The sequence below is a fragment of the Melopsittacus undulatus genome, chromosome 5 (genome assembly GCF_012275295.1).
Source record: "Melopsittacus undulatus isolate bMelUnd1 chromosome 5, bMelUnd1.mat.Z, whole genome shotgun sequence".
NCBI classification, from domain to species: domain Eukaryota; kingdom Metazoa; phylum Chordata; class Aves; order Psittaciformes; family Psittaculidae; genus Melopsittacus; species Melopsittacus undulatus.
The window spans coordinates 32885360-32901044 of NC_047531.1; the positions used below are offsets into that span (position 1 = coordinate 32885360).

General features: G+C 35.4%; 1 protein-coding gene across 1 annotated transcript in view; it reads right to left on the reverse strand.

Moving 5' to 3' along the window:
* Positions 1 to 15685, reverse strand: part of PCLO (piccolo presynaptic cytomatrix protein) — a 352993-nt gene that overhangs the window by 53993 nt on the left and 283315 nt on the right. Inside the window, exons 17-20 of the mRNA XM_031048314.2 lie at positions 15341 to 15434; positions 8841 to 8912; positions 6135 to 6315; positions 4757 to 4951 (exon numbers count right to left, since the gene is read on the reverse strand). Of these exons, the coding sequence (XP_030904174.2) occupies positions 4757 to 4951; positions 6135 to 6315; positions 8841 to 8912; positions 15341 to 15434 (542 nt within the window). The remainder of the gene's footprint in view (positions 1 to 4756; positions 4952 to 6134; positions 6316 to 8840; positions 8913 to 15340; positions 15435 to 15685) is intronic.

Consider the following 15685-nt stretch of genomic DNA (forward strand, 5'->3'; position numbering starts at 1 on the left):
GGAAAATTTATAGTGTAGAAGATGAAATGTTTCTCTATGAGATGGGAGAAATAAAGAGGTTCTGGGTTCATGAATTAGCTTTGGAGGTTTTTCAGAAAATGTGATTTTAAATTCCCAGAGGTTTGGGGTTGAAAAAAACTTTTCTATTTTTGAGTAAAAAACATAGGAGAAACAGACAGGAACTGCTGTAGAAATATATTGTTTGTATTACCTTAAATGGTAACTCAACAGGTATGTTCGGACTTCTAACTGAACCACATGGTATTGAAGTCATTACAACCAAAGCGTGTAGTTCATTATTTTAAAACTATAAACTGATTTTGAAAAGGTCTTTTGCATAAAATCAATAAATAACTATATTGCAAATGCACCTGCTGTTTTATATGCATGTATCCGGAGATCTGATAACTATCTTCAGAATATCTCTAACTGTTCACATATCAGAAGAACACTAAAATAATTTTATTTTAAACATAAGCAACCTACCAAGAAAATTCCATATAATGGAATGATCCTTCTGTTCAAGAAATTACTGACTTAAAAGGAGGTGGACTGATTTACAATGTCTCTAGAACTGACTCATCTGGTGTATAAACTCTAATACACAGATTTATGTTGAAAGCAATGTGCTTAATTTTATGAGAATGTGTAATTGGCAATGATTCATACTTTTCACAACAACAAAATCAAATTAACTCAAACACAGGCACTGCTCTCTGCCTCTGGCTTGGATCCCCAGCAAATTCTGCCTTCAAAGGTCTGCTCCTTTCTGAGGGGTGTGATGGGAATGTGTATTATGCAATTGGTTTCTTTGCAAATCACACTTTTATCTCTCACAGGCAACAAGGAGATTATACTTCAGGGTTTAATTTTAATTAAATGCTACAGTTGAATATTGGATTTTACAAAGGTGCTGAACAAAGACCAATGTTTTTTGTTGTATCTTCAACTTAATTTTAAAACAGATTTATTAGAATACATGTTTTACTGTTTAAAATGAATACAGAAATAGTTCAGTCCAATAAACTTTAGCTGATGCAAGTCCTTTGCATACCCAAAATATGTATACCATAGGTGCTGGGTTTGTTTATGATTTCCTTTTTACTTCTCATCAGACACACAAATAATAACTGACAAAGTACATCCAGTTGAAAAAATCTTAGGAGTCATAAGCAGAGAAGATTCCTCGTGGGCATTCTGAGAATGAATGAGGGTTCTTGTTTTGTTCTGTTTATTTTCAAGTCCCAGTTCAACTAAAAGAGACTAAGTTAAAGGAGGAAACTCTGGGAATTCTCATAGGTAGAGAAGGGCTGATGCTCACTCACATCATAGAATTTTTCCCATCACCCTTTTGTGCTTCAGCTGACAAAAAACAAGCAGTTGTTCTAAAAGGTGCTGTTCTCTCATAATTTCAAAGTGAAATTACTATGGTAGAAAAAAATCTAATAATGTTGTGGGTTATCTGTAATGTCTTCCTTAATAACAAGCTTTGAGACTTACTGGCAAAAAGTTACTACCTAGCCAAGATGACTGTTCCAGTCCATAAACCGAGTTCATAAGGGGTTCTTTTCCAGAAAGAAAGGAATAATAAATTAGTAAAATAAAGTAGGCTGTAATGGGGGACGCTATCACAACCATGCAGCATTCCTGTAGGAATGGTCTTGCAAACTGATGATCCCTAATCATCATTCATAAAAATCCCAAATTTTAGAATTTTTAAGGTGCAGGGGAAACCTCTCCTTCCTTCATCACCTCTGCATTCCACTGAACTCCATAAATTGAAAGCTGTTGTCAGATGTAAAAAGAAAAGCACTATGTCTCTCCACAGTATCTCTAACTTCACTTATATATTAATGATATTAATGTAGGCTTTTATTCCCACAACTCTCTATGATGCTTCTAATATTGCTGAGCCAAGTGCATATCGACACCTATTTCTTCTTTTCAGTTTTAAAAACTAAAGAAGCAAGTATAAAAGCTCAGTGGCAAGGGTACTTGAAGCCAACACCCTAGCTATTTCCTTATCATGCAACTGTATGTGAACCTTGATTCAACCATGTATCACAAGCATTGCTTGTCTGTGCCAAAAGGCATCACAGGACTGCAAGTGTTTGTGATAAATCTTTACAGCTAAGACACCTCAAAAGATCATAAGAGTTATTTAGATTTCTATGGTATACATCCTAGGAATAAGATGGGCCTTTCAGGCACAATGACTGAATGAGTACCATGTTATCCTCTGGCCCCAGCTTGAACTGAATGTCTGGAGCTGAGCTGCAGAGTCTGACAATATGTGTGTGAGTGGACACACACGTGTATAGATAGACATATTTATGGAAAGTTGTTAAGGTTCTCATAACAATCAACTCGTCAATTCTAAACACAATGTTTAAAAATATTTATTGGATTTGCCCTTCTTAATTAGCTCTTTGAACATTATGAGCTTAATGACTCATTGCCTTTAGGGTATATTGTTCAAGGTTTCATACTCCTACAACCTTCTCAGCCAGACTGTACTGCCCACAGTGTGCAATGGTGTTAACAGAAAAACCTTCAAGGAATCATGAAAACTTGGGAAGGGATTACAGCACAAGAGAAAATCTTGGAGTCCAGTCTGTAAATTTAAAGGGATAATCCCTCAGATTCCATGAAAATAACCAAAATGCTCAAGAAGTCAAAAGAACAGTGCCAATTTGAACCAATTGAGATTCTGGCTCTTTATTTGTGATGAGGGGAGAAATTGATGATTTAGGTTTGATGTAGAGGTGCCACAGGTAAAAAATATTTTTTTAAGAAGTCGGTAGTAAAGGTATCCAGAGATTAAGGTATACAATACTCCTTTCCACTGTTGGTTTGAAAAAGTATCTATGCTAGTGACTTTTGACATAACAACTATGCTGGCAGGGGAAAAAGAAATTGTTATTGTCTCAATTAGAATTCCAAAACCAAAAATGTGCAATTAGGTTTTTATCACAGTACAAGGAATATTCAATCATGTTTAAGCAGACCAGCTTGGATGCATTCTTTTTATTAGGTAACAACACAAGCAAAGCTATACCATTTTTAACAGAAGTCTAAGTCCTTCGGTGGAATGGAAGTGCACATTTATTGGTTTGCAATGTTTCTTAGCACAGTTTTTCATTCTGGATTTATGCGCTGAAGTGGAAAAATCAAGCAGAGTTCTTGATTCATGTTAACATTAACAGCACTTAATGGAGGGGTAAAATAAAAAATTAAATATCACAATGAATTAGTAGACATGGCAAGAAGGAATTTGAATGTGATTTGTTTCTTAACCATGTCTTTCTGCTCACCTCCTTCAGGCTTGACTGGTCCATCAGACATCACTTTCCTGAGGGCTAGTTGGCTTTGGTCTTTGTTGTCATTGGCTGGTGGAGGCAGATTGTCAGACTGAGTTCTTTGAATAGGGAGGACTCCTGCTATGCTGTGTCTGTGCTGCTTCCTGGCATGATTAGACTGACCGCTTTTATGTGCTGCTGTGGCAGTGTGGGTGAAATGGAAACCCAGAGTATGTATCCTCAGATGGAACCAGCTTAAATGTTATTCATGCAAACAGAAGTGTTTTTTTCTGTATTTAAGTAGTGTTTTCAAACACCAAAGAGACACCACATGCACAGCATTAAAGAGTATTAAAACTGGCTGTTTCTTTATTAATGATGGTGAAGACAAGGGAAATAATTTTCCCCTGGTTTTTTGTATTATACCATGGTAACTTTATGGCATATCAACAAATCCTGAAGACAAACACAATGTTTCCACAGGCAGGGAGTTTTAATTTGCCATCAACTAAACCGTCAACTAGCAATCAGATACGGGTCTGAATTATATTCTGGAGAGCAACCTTTTTGAATGGAAAAGTTTTAATTTATTAATCTATTTCAAGCTGTCTGATGAAATCTATCTTGACTTTAATCAATTCATGGCACAAAAATTACTAGAATTGAACTGACTATGTCATCTGACTTAGCTCTCTACTCCCTTTGACTTTGCTAACTTGATACCCTGTTGAAATCTGATGTCGTTAATGGCTTTTGTGTGTTTAACGATTTTGCATTTAATGTTTTAAATGTTTTTGTCTATTGCTGTTTGTCAGCTGAACCCAGGACACTGCTCTACTCATCATTAATATATTATATGAGATAGTTAGAAGGTTGCCTTATATTTCCTTAAAAAAAAATTAGATATTTACAGTCGTGTTTCAAAAATAGAAATCTCAACCATGTAGTTAAAAAACATTTTTTCTTTAACTTTAAATTTTCTTTTGTGTATATAGTACTGTCCTTCTTGATTACTACTTATATTTTGTCTTAATGTGCTCTCAATATTTGTGTGCAACTTGAAGAACTGGCAGCCACATCTCTGCAGGTTTTGATTATTTCATTGGTAATGACATCAAAGTGACATCAAAGCACCACCACACAATGGAATTTTCTGTGAGTCATGCACAACCATGGAACATCATGAACCATGAGTGAAGGGACTGATGGAGAAACAGCCAGTTTCACTGCAGTCTACATAAATTAAAATAAATAAATAAATAAAAGACTTCTAAATACAAGAGTATATTGTAATTATATGTATTCACACACAGGCACACAAAGAAAGACATTGAACAGAGTGAGCACAGTGTGCCAAGAACAGAAAAGAAAATAGCCGAAAAGGGAAGGACAGCAGGGAAAAAGGCAACAGATGAACATTAAGCTGCCATGCTGAGGAATTTATTTGCGTCTTTTACTTGGTTGAAGGCGAAGCTGTTGGACAGCTGCTTCAGCAGCGGCGATGGCTGCCCCAGCATCTTCGAGGTGAGTTTGAGTGACACTGGTTTTGCTTTGGCTGCGAGATGGACCATGAGAGCGTAAATGTCCCTCGGAGGAAGACTTGGAACTCCCCGGACTGCTGTGGGATTTCTCAATGGTGGGCACCTGCATGTCTACCAAGAAAATAAAGAAGCACAATTGCTGCATTTATTAAAAACAAACAATTCTATTTTCTTTCTAGCTGCATTCCAGGACAAGGAATAAAGGATAAGCTGTGGAATGCCATTCAAAGTCTTGGGATATATCATGATTAGAAAACTCTCATAAAGCACCATTTTCTACTTACCCATGCTTCCCTGGCCTAGGAAATAAATAATTTACTATTGGTTTTCTATCACCTCTGAATTATACTTCCTGTGCTGGTTCACACTGGTGCAATAACAGATTAGCCTAAAGACTAATTTGTTTTCCAATGTCTGCTTCTCTACTCTGCAGAGACTAAATAGGATCACTTACACCACTACCAAATACTTAGCTAATGCACGCATTTTTATTCTGATTAATGCCCTGGTCAAAACCATAGCCTAACTTACAATAACTTCTTGACTAACCTCTTAATTAGACATAGATCTTATATAGACACAAATCCTAAGCAAAATATTACACAGAAAAATAGAGAGGAGATGGAACAGAGTCTTAATACTCTGAAGCTCTTATCTGGGTGCCATTTGGAATAGCTTTTGCCTTGATATCATATATACTGTGTCAGACCTCAACTGCTGAGAATCAAAAAAAAAAAAAAAAAAAAACATTTCTTGGAGCAGGAGACACTGAGATCAATTTTTGTAAACAGCAGTATAATCCTCCTATACCAGCTCCACTGATTTCCAATGCAATTGAGATATGCTACAGCCCGTTATCATCAACTGAAAATGCATATGCATTATTATAGCATAATTGTTATACTGTAAAATATTAATGTGACACTTCCAGAAGATATAATGCCATAATATATCTAATGAATATAAAAAAAATAGAAAGCTAAATATGTATTGAATTTGGGCAAGGCTACCAGAAAAATGAAAATGGCACAGAATCTATAGTAGTTGTGCAAAACACATAGAGCTTATAAACTACTTTTTTAAGGGCACAGTTACTCAGTAAGCTGGTTTGCTCAAATTAAGGAAAATTAATCCTTGGCTCCAATTAATTAATCACAGAGATAAATGTTTTTTATAAAAGTGTATACAAACTTCACAGCAGTAACTTCATTTTTCTATTATAACTTACACACAGCAAAGGTTTTCCCATCATCTGGGAAAACATTTCATAAGAGCTGCACCAAGCCATTCCTACCCTTGGAAGGATCTGGGAAGATTCCATGACTTCTGCTTTTGATAACAGATGGTTTCGGAGATTGCTGGCTACTCTGTCCAGAATGAGATTTCCCATGGTCAATGTTTTCACTCTGTTCTTTCAGAGGGTACCACCGAGGAGTGTTGTCAAGCTGAGAGACACTGGATAATTCGATCAATACCTACAAATAAATCAAAGTACAATATATGGCCTGTATCTGATCTAATAATTTTTGTGTACAACACAAGAGTCTACAGTTGTGTTACAAGACCATGTAACCAAATCTAAGAAATTAAGGGCATAAGGCTGTATGCTAATAGATCCAGGACCCCTTGTCCATGCTCTGACCTCTCCTCATATAAACTAGCTGTGATTCTGATCCCAAACCCACATTTGTTAGTATATTGATGTGTCTGAGCTAATATACCTTCTCAGCAGGACCTCTGTAAGGATTATGAATTTTTAAACAGCTCAATACCGAGATGGATAGATAAAGGGTAGCTTGCAAACATAAGCTTGAGAGCTAGACTAAAAAGACATCTGGTCATTTTGCCTCCACATAAACATATTCTAAGAGAACCAGTGTTGTTTTCTCCTTTCTGTACTTGCTGGCTGATTCTTTAAAAAATCCACATATTGAGAATTTGTAGCAAAAAGAAAAGAATAGGAATACCTTTGCAGTTCACTAAAATAATGGAATTCAATAGGCCATTCAGGCCTTGAAACTTCACTGGCAGAAAAAGAAAGGAAGATGCAATGGCAATGCTAAAATTAAACAAAAAAATTGGCTAAAAAAGCACTACCACTGTAGCTAAAATCTGCTCTAGGTCACCTGCATTGTTAGCAGGAGTTTTGTGAAATTTTTTTAAGAAAAAAGAAATAAAAATAATGAGCATTGGGACCAATAAAGACCCTTTCTCCCTTTAATGGTCTTATAGCTAAGGGGGGCAAGTGGTATAAAGGACTAAGGAGTCATAATAGTCTTTAATGAAGGAAAGGACAAAAATAGCCTTGCATTTGGCTATGACGTGAGAGGATTAAAGCTAATGTCATGTAGGGAAGTTTTAAAACTGGTAGACAAATAAAGCGTACAATTACATCACGGAACAATGTTTATTGCAAGACCTTTATAAAAGAAAGCATCTTCAAGTTTAGGAACGAGGAAGTCTCTTCACAGCTGATTGTTTCTAAAAGTTAAAAGCCTTTTTTATTTCAGCTTCATAGGTTGTATATGACCTGCCTTGGTCTTTCTGGTTAGGTCTATATTTGATCTGAACAGAATAACTATTTAGCACGCTTCCTGTTGCAGTTTTTGGTCATGGCTTTGGGAATGACTTGGAAGACAGTATGACTGACAATGCTCCCAATAGGCAGTATAGGCTGAGAGCTCAGCTTTGTAGAAGTGGGTTCACATTCCATGGATGTGAACCAAGATGGGTCACTTGCCTTTTGGTGCAAGTAAGTGGTGCTGGCCCTATTCAAGCAAGTACTTAGGGCACGATTTGGATATCCCATATTTGATGTTATGGTACAGGATTCCTCTGGACATTATGGTCCTTAAATATCCTGGATAGTCTTTTCTGTTCCTTTTTTCGATGAAAAACTGTTTTCATATTTAAGTCTGAATTATTTAATAAATAAAATAGTTCTAGAGGTTAAAAATGTTTGTAAGCAAAAGTGTGAGCCTTGCTGTAAAAGCAGCTGCAGAGCATCAATTTTCTAAATGTCAATGATATAGATATTCAGTAAAGCCCTGCATTTGGACAAACATGCTGAACTCAACAAGAATACTGATGCAGCATGCAGGAAATAAGTAATCATGTAGCTGCTTCCTATATATTTATTTTAGTAATTGTTCAAATAGTGACACTGATTGCTCAGTTTTGTAGTTACAAAGAGGAACTGGAGATGAACTGAGTGCCTTCTTTGTGAATTTGGAATGCAGAATGAGCAGAGACACTTTGAGTTACTCTCTGAGTGACCGATTTCCCTGGGCTTCTGTTTCTAATTGTAATCCTCTTCTGTAATAACATTTTAATTACTTTTTTCACACCATACTTATTGCTGGTAATTCAGTATTATATGTGCATCTGCTTGTGTATTTGCTTTTAAGAGAGAGTGTTCTTCTTCCCACAATCATTCATCACATTTATTATTTTTTTTCAAGATTTTGCCTTCAGTCATACTTTGTTAATGATATTACTATTTTGTAGAGTTAAAAATGAGACCTTTATCAGTAAGATCAAATTACTCATAGTTGCAGATACTTGTGCATATGCTAAATTATGGTGTGATGGAATTCTTTAATCTTTTACAAAGACCGATGCTTCCTCAGCGTTTCCATGTTATGTTAAAATCAAGGCAAACAGCCTATCAGTCATAACAAGAATCCCCCATTTAGTCACTGTAAAGTCTGTTACAATCTCAGGCTCAAAAAAAAAATTATATTCAATGAAGTTACATTTTGCTGAGGCCTAAAAGAACTTGTCCACAGTTTACTGAGATAAAAGAATGGCATCTTTCATGTGTGAATGAAAAATATCATGATAATTTGTTATGAAATCAGCAGTAAAAGTGTGATGTAAAAAATGTTTCACTTAACATATGTACCATACCTTGGAAGAGAACAGTCTCCAAATACCATAGCATGTAGTTAGTCAGCTTTCTAACTAGTCAGGCTTAGAGAGAAGGAAATAAGTTACTTACTTCACCAAGGAAGTCATTCGAAGAGAATCTATCATAATCCCAGACAGTCACTTCCAGTGTTTTCTTTTTCAGCTGTAAGTTAAGTCAAAGGATAATTAACCCATTGCCATCATCAACTTCAGATTAAGTCTTTATGGTGGTTTCTATTCATTACCTCCTGGTATCCTTTTTCATAGTGACAGCTATATAGCTTTTGTCCTTCCATCAACCTGATCTCAGAAAAATAATTTGGGCTATTGTTATCAAGATAAATGGGCTTGTGCTTGGCCCTATTTTAAGATTTTCTGTAAGTTGTTTTTGACAGAATGTGTGTCCACTACAAAAGCCAAACTGATTTTTAAAGCCCCATTTTGTACTTGCAGCCTTTCTCATTGACAGGTCCGACTTCTCTGAATTCAGACATTCTCTTAAATTGCATCTGAGTGTGAATTTCAAATGTATTATTTAAAGCAGCCTGCTTGCACAATCTCATCAGTGAAGACCAGGTTTTTATACCCCCAGAATTCATTGTGGTCAATGGGATTCTGCCAAGTGTCCTCTGCAGGACAAGTTGTACCATTAGATATTAATGATAGTCATCAAAACCCACTATCTGCAGATATCAAACTGTGTCAAGCACTATTCTTACAGGCTACAGTAAGACACAAGTCTTTTTATATGACAAGATAGTACAAGACAAAAGCTGTTGACCAAAGAAGTTTACCTTATTGGAAAGATTGAACTGAATGTTATTCCAGGGGTCTGTGGGGACAGATGGGGAGAGGATTGATTACCAGTGTCATCTGACGGGGCAAGGGGTTAGCAGGTGGTGGAAAAAGAAGTAAGAAATTCATGTGGCTTGAAAGACAGAAGGACAAACTCTTGGGAGTATGGAATGTCTGTGAAGTAGGCTGAGAAGTTGTAAGTGAAGAATTTGTTGAAACCTTTCAAGCATTATGGCAGAAAAAGGGACTAGTTTCATATACTGGAGTACTTCATTCAGTTATGTGGCCACAAAACAAGAGGGATGTGGACCTCCTTGAGTCCAGAGGAGGCCACAAAGATGATCAAAGTGCTGGAATGCCTTTCCCATGAAGATGGGCTGAGAGGGGACTGAGCTTGTTCAGCTTAGAGAAGGCTATGGGGTGGCCTTAGAGCAGCTTCTAGTGCCTGAAGGGGCTTACAAGAATTCTGGATAAAGACCTTTTCTAAGGGCATGTAATGACAGGACAAGGGCTTTAAACTGACAGAGGGGAGATTTAGGTTAGACATTAGGAAAAAATTCTTCACAACAAGGATGATGAGGCATTAGCACAGGTTGCCCAGAGAAGTTGTATATGTCCCATCCCTGGAAGTGTTCAAGGCCAGTTTGAACAGGGCTTTGAATAACCTGGTCTAGCAGAAGGTGTCCCTGCCCATGGCAGGGGGAGTTGGAACTGCATGATCTTTCAAGGTCCCTTCCAATCCAAACCATTCGGTGATTCCATGAGTGTAAGAAAAGAGGTCAGAACCAGCAATCTTATTTGATAAGTTATGGCATCATCCTAACAGAAGCAATGTGTCACTCATTGCTTTAACTATTAATTGACTGCTTAGGACAAAGGGATGACTAGGGATCAAGTCATTGTTCAAAGTCTAAACTACACCATTTAGTGTACATATTATATATACTTTCAAGAAAAGCACTTTTTGCCATTTACCTCCAATGCCCCTTGGTTTAATGTAACAGATTCAGACAGTTCTTAATACCTTTAAATTGCCTTTAAATGATAATTTCATGTCATTATTCTGTATTTGGAATATCTTCTGCTTCCAGCTACTTTTAGAAAAATGAGCAATTATGTAATGCTATTGTCTTTGAAAAACAAGTTTAAATCAGCATATCCTGGTAACCTCACACAAAGGGGAATTGTACTATGTTTAGCATTAACAACATACTCTTTCAGCAGACAACATAACTTGAAATTTAAGATTGAAAAAGAAAACAAAATTGAGAGCAATTCTTTAATTTTTCTCCTTTATCTGTACATAATTAAGCATCATTCTTCTTAAATATACCTTTAAAATAATCTTGCAAAAAATAAGGAAAATTTGAACAAAGAGTCTCTTTGGAACATCCTCTATAGAATATTTCCTTGACTGAATAAAAATCCTTTTCTTTACCGTTCCAAGACCGTATCAAAACTGCAACATGAAAATTAAGCTGGAAAAATAAGCTGAAATAATGAGTTGATCAGCCACTGATCCAGGCTAATTTTTGCTGCCTAAATGACATAATTTCCTGGTAGATGCAATGCAAATTATATGTATTTTTACTCTTTAAAAAAGGGGACTAGTATAGCATAAATAATTTCAGAAAAGTATTACAAATAATATAGCACAAGTAATTTTAAAAAAAATATGTGGCTGTTTTGGGAGGACACGTCTTCTTGTTTCAAGTGATGACTGTTCAAGAACAGAGAGAATAACGTACTGATCCAGGAAAGGAAAGGAAAGGAAAGGAAAGGAAAAAAAACCCACCAAAACTAAGATTTGAAGGATTTTTGGTGGAAAGAGGAAAAATAGAGAAGACTTACAAGTAACTGCAACCCTACTTTGCCAGCTTCTTTGTATCATTATGATAATAATATTGTGCTGAAAACTTGCAGTACTGTGTATTTCTTTGAGCTATTTTAAGCCTCTTAGTTTAATGAAACTTTTATAAAATATTATGACAATGAAGAACCATCAAAAGAGCTTTATTAGGCAGAGTGCATGAAATGAGTTTCAAAGAGGAAAAAAATTTGCTTTGATGAAAATATATTTATGTACCACTACCGAAGACAAAGGAGACTCAATGGCTAGTGATTTTAAAAGCAGTCATTATACCATCACAGCAAAGCAGGGTTTTCTGCCTTACATCATACAGGTTCAGGTCATGAAGCCAGAAGTTCACATCCCCATCAAGAGTTTAACGAACAGCAATATTTAAATGTGTTGCAGAAACCCACTATCCATCTGATCACGGGTTTCTGCAAGTGGGAAATGTGTCAACAGGAAAATGAGAAAGTCTCCCTAACAGAAAGCAAGCAGTGCACATGTTGTGAGCCTCATCTGAGTTTCTAGTATATTCTGAAAAAAAGTATTGCAACTAATTTCAGGCTTTTGTGGAAAAACTGAAACTAAAAGCATAAATTAAAATTAAATAATAAAAGCCCACCTAAAAGCATATTACAGCATGTGAACTCCAGTTATCTTTTGGCTGCTGTGGGCAACCATCATTTAAAGAAAATGAAGGAATACGCAGAAACAGTCAAAGTGAATATTTTCTCTTACAGAAGACGTCACCAACACCACATGTACAAAAGTGTCTGTTTCTTGTTTTAAGCATCTATAGATCACAGGGTGCTTTTAAAGATTATGAGGGTCTATGTAACCAAATATGCATTACTTGAAATATTTAATACACATTCCTTGAAAATCTTGTACACAAATTTGCATGAGGAAAGAAATAATTTTAATGCAGTTTGGTTTTCTCCTACACTGAAAGTAAACTCCTATAATTACTTCAGAAATAATAGAAAAGACTGCAGTCCTAGTCAAGATATTTGATGAGTAGAAGTGAACGTATTGTATTAGATCATACATTATACCTACTTGTGTTTACATTCATGTTTAACATTTTATTGTACTCTTCTCTATATTCTTATTCTTCAGTAAGTGAGAGGACAAAAAGACTTTTGCTAGATCACTTAAAACTTTTTTCTCTTGTTGAAGATACTAAGCAAGATTTACATACCTTATTCATAAGAAAGCTTTTTCCTATTTTTGGAAATAAGACACAGGCTCCTACATCACTCAAGGATTTTGAAAATATTACTCTTTCTAAATGTATTACCTTGAATTAAAGGACATGAGCTATAGCAAAAGCTATTTGCTTTATTGAATTATATCCATCATTTAAGGAAATAATTTTTCTTGCTTTCTTACAAGTAAGGAATTAAGATAAATAAAGCCACACCTTATATGGTGGTCGGATGTTATGACAACAGCCTGACCAGCAACTGAACTTTCATGTCTTACCATCTTCTCCTTAAATCATTCTAATGCTTTCTTTCATACTCTGAGAGGGTATTTGACAGGAGTTAGCAGTTATTATATAATATTTGCAATGTGTGTACTTGGCCTTCCTCTCAAATTGTAATTATCTCCACTTTATTACTTAACAAAAACCTGAAATTACTAAATAGTCACAGTTTATTTTTTTTCTCCAACTGCCAAAACATAATTTGCTACATGATAAAACTAATCATTCTGACCTTGAAAAAGTCTGTTTCATTTCAAAGAGTGATCTATTTCCCATAATTATGTTCACTTTAATACCAGTTATGGTATGAAAGAGAAAAGGAAAATGAAAAATTGCACAACCAGCTAAAGTCTAGACAGTGACGCTAAAAAGACTATATTAGGAAATTTTTAATAACACTTATTTGCTGTCAGTAAGCAACTCAGGCTTTGATGGAGGGAAAGGAAATGCTTCTTTGAAGAAATAATATTTATAACAGTTCATTAATTTATACTGCTAACTCTGTATAACTTAATTTAGTATATGATGCAGTTTTGCTTGTTTGGGGATCATAACACTCACTCTATCACAGTTGTCTTGTACTTCTCTTTATATTCCTATTTTGAAATATCCATTCATGAGGGTTATGAATGCAAATGATATCCTGTTGCATAGTGATAGTTCTTCAAACTATAAAGGGTACTTTTCACCAGCAAGGTATCATTTAGTGATTTAGAAATGTGCTTTATTTTATTTTTCTAAGCCATGGCACTGAATTTTATAGAAGAATAGCTCACACCAGTACCTTTGTACTAGATACAAGGCATGGAAAAGTGTGGAAAGAAATACTGTCCTCTCCACACACTTTGATGTGAAATGAGGACAAAACATACATCATATGTGATGCTCAGGTGAAGCTGACACACTTATTATCATAAACACTGAGTAACAGTCTCAGATTAAGGGAAAGGGGGAGATTTGCAAATAAAAAGCAAAAGTTCAAAGAATTCCGCATGTGACCTGAAGGCAAATTTCATCAAATAAGCATCCAAAAACTGACATCAAAGATAGGAGATTTTCTGTCATTAAAGTCTCTGTCCAAGAAATCCTATGCTAAGATCTCCATCTAATTTAAAATTACCGGTTATTGAATGTTCAACATCCAAGTACTCTTAAGTACAGCTCTGTGAAATATCACAGCAGAATCTGAAAACACATTAAGCAAACTAAAGACCCTTTCTTAAATGGAAAGCTCAGTTTGGAAATATTACTAAGACTTATCAAAACTTTTCACAAAACTCAGAAAACCTAAGGCTACCATTTCTGCGAGCCTACACAAAACAGCATGCAAAACCCAGCAAACCATAATCACTACATACAACAGGGCACCTTTGAAGTAAATCTGAGCTACTGCCTGTTAAGTTCGGAGGTGTAGATAGCATTAGCAACCATGCAAGTCCTCTGTGGGAAGGGTTTTGCTCCGTGCTCCAAAATTAGTATCTTAATATATGTTCCTCTTAAAGAACAAGAAGAATGAATAATGAAATTTTAAATTAGGAAGACAATCTTTAGGTCTTGGTGTTGTGTTGGAGAAGCATATTAAAAACATTGGGAAATCTATTTATTAAAGAGTCTGATCATTCTGGGCTTTTAAAAGAAGTACTGAAAGATTAAAAGACCTTGGAAAAGGATGTTTAAATTATCAGAAAAAAACACTAAGAGAATAAAAAAGATTGAGCACTGCATAGAGATCTATTAATCTATAAAATATACTTCATAATTTAAACAAATGGACTGATCATAATTTTGTTCATTATGCCTTCTTCAAATAGCAAAAGTTCCCTTTTAAAGGGGAGATGGAGAAAAAGAAGACTCAATTTCTTCATATTGCCCCAGCTAACCCTGTAGTTCATAATTAAGAAAAACTTCTTTCCCAGATCTGAGTTAAATCTTTCTATAACAAGGAAATTAAATATCTTTTTTTATTATTTTTTTTTGCAAGTGATTCATATTTTAAGCTCATTGCTGTAAATTCCTACTAAATCTAAATCTCTACATTTTATAAATTTTTTTGAATAAGTAAATGGTAGGACATGTGTTTTGTGTGAGCTTGCATACCTTTTGGAATGAAGAGTGGCAGCGATTTCTGAATCCACTTCAGAAATTTATGGGTTAATTTATTCTCTCCATGTATTCCATTATCATTTTTTAAGTTGCCAAATCTGTACTTATGACATAATTATGCATGTAAGCCCATAACTTACAATTTTTATGAATAGACAGCACAAGGAAAGAATATTGATATAGTAAGCTCTATCAGAGCCAAGGGAATAGTTCCACATTTCTCCTGAATCTGGCAAGATTTTACAAGGGTTCACAGAATTGCCAGCAACTCTACTCTCTTCACAGTAAGCACTGCACATCATACAAATAATAAAGCAGCAAATTGCACTGAACAGTACTACCAGTGACGCACCTGCTCCATGGAGATATTTTTGTAAATGACTGTCTGATTCCACTCAGGATTCAAGCTTTTCTGTATGTACTTAGTTCTCCGCTTGTACTCAGCACTGAATTTGAACAAAAGAAGGAAACATTACATTAGTGATCTTGTGTTTCTTTCAGTTCTAATGCAAAACAAAAAAAAAGCACCCACAAAATAAAAAAAGAAAAGAATTGCATCTCCCTTTCAGCAACAACTCAGGGTTGCAAGAGAACCAATGACAGCCTTTGGGTTTTGGGGGCTTTACTTAGTTTTTTCCAACATGGTCTTTTAAAACATCTTCTGACTTTAGGTGGCTAGCTTTGCCTACAACTGTTT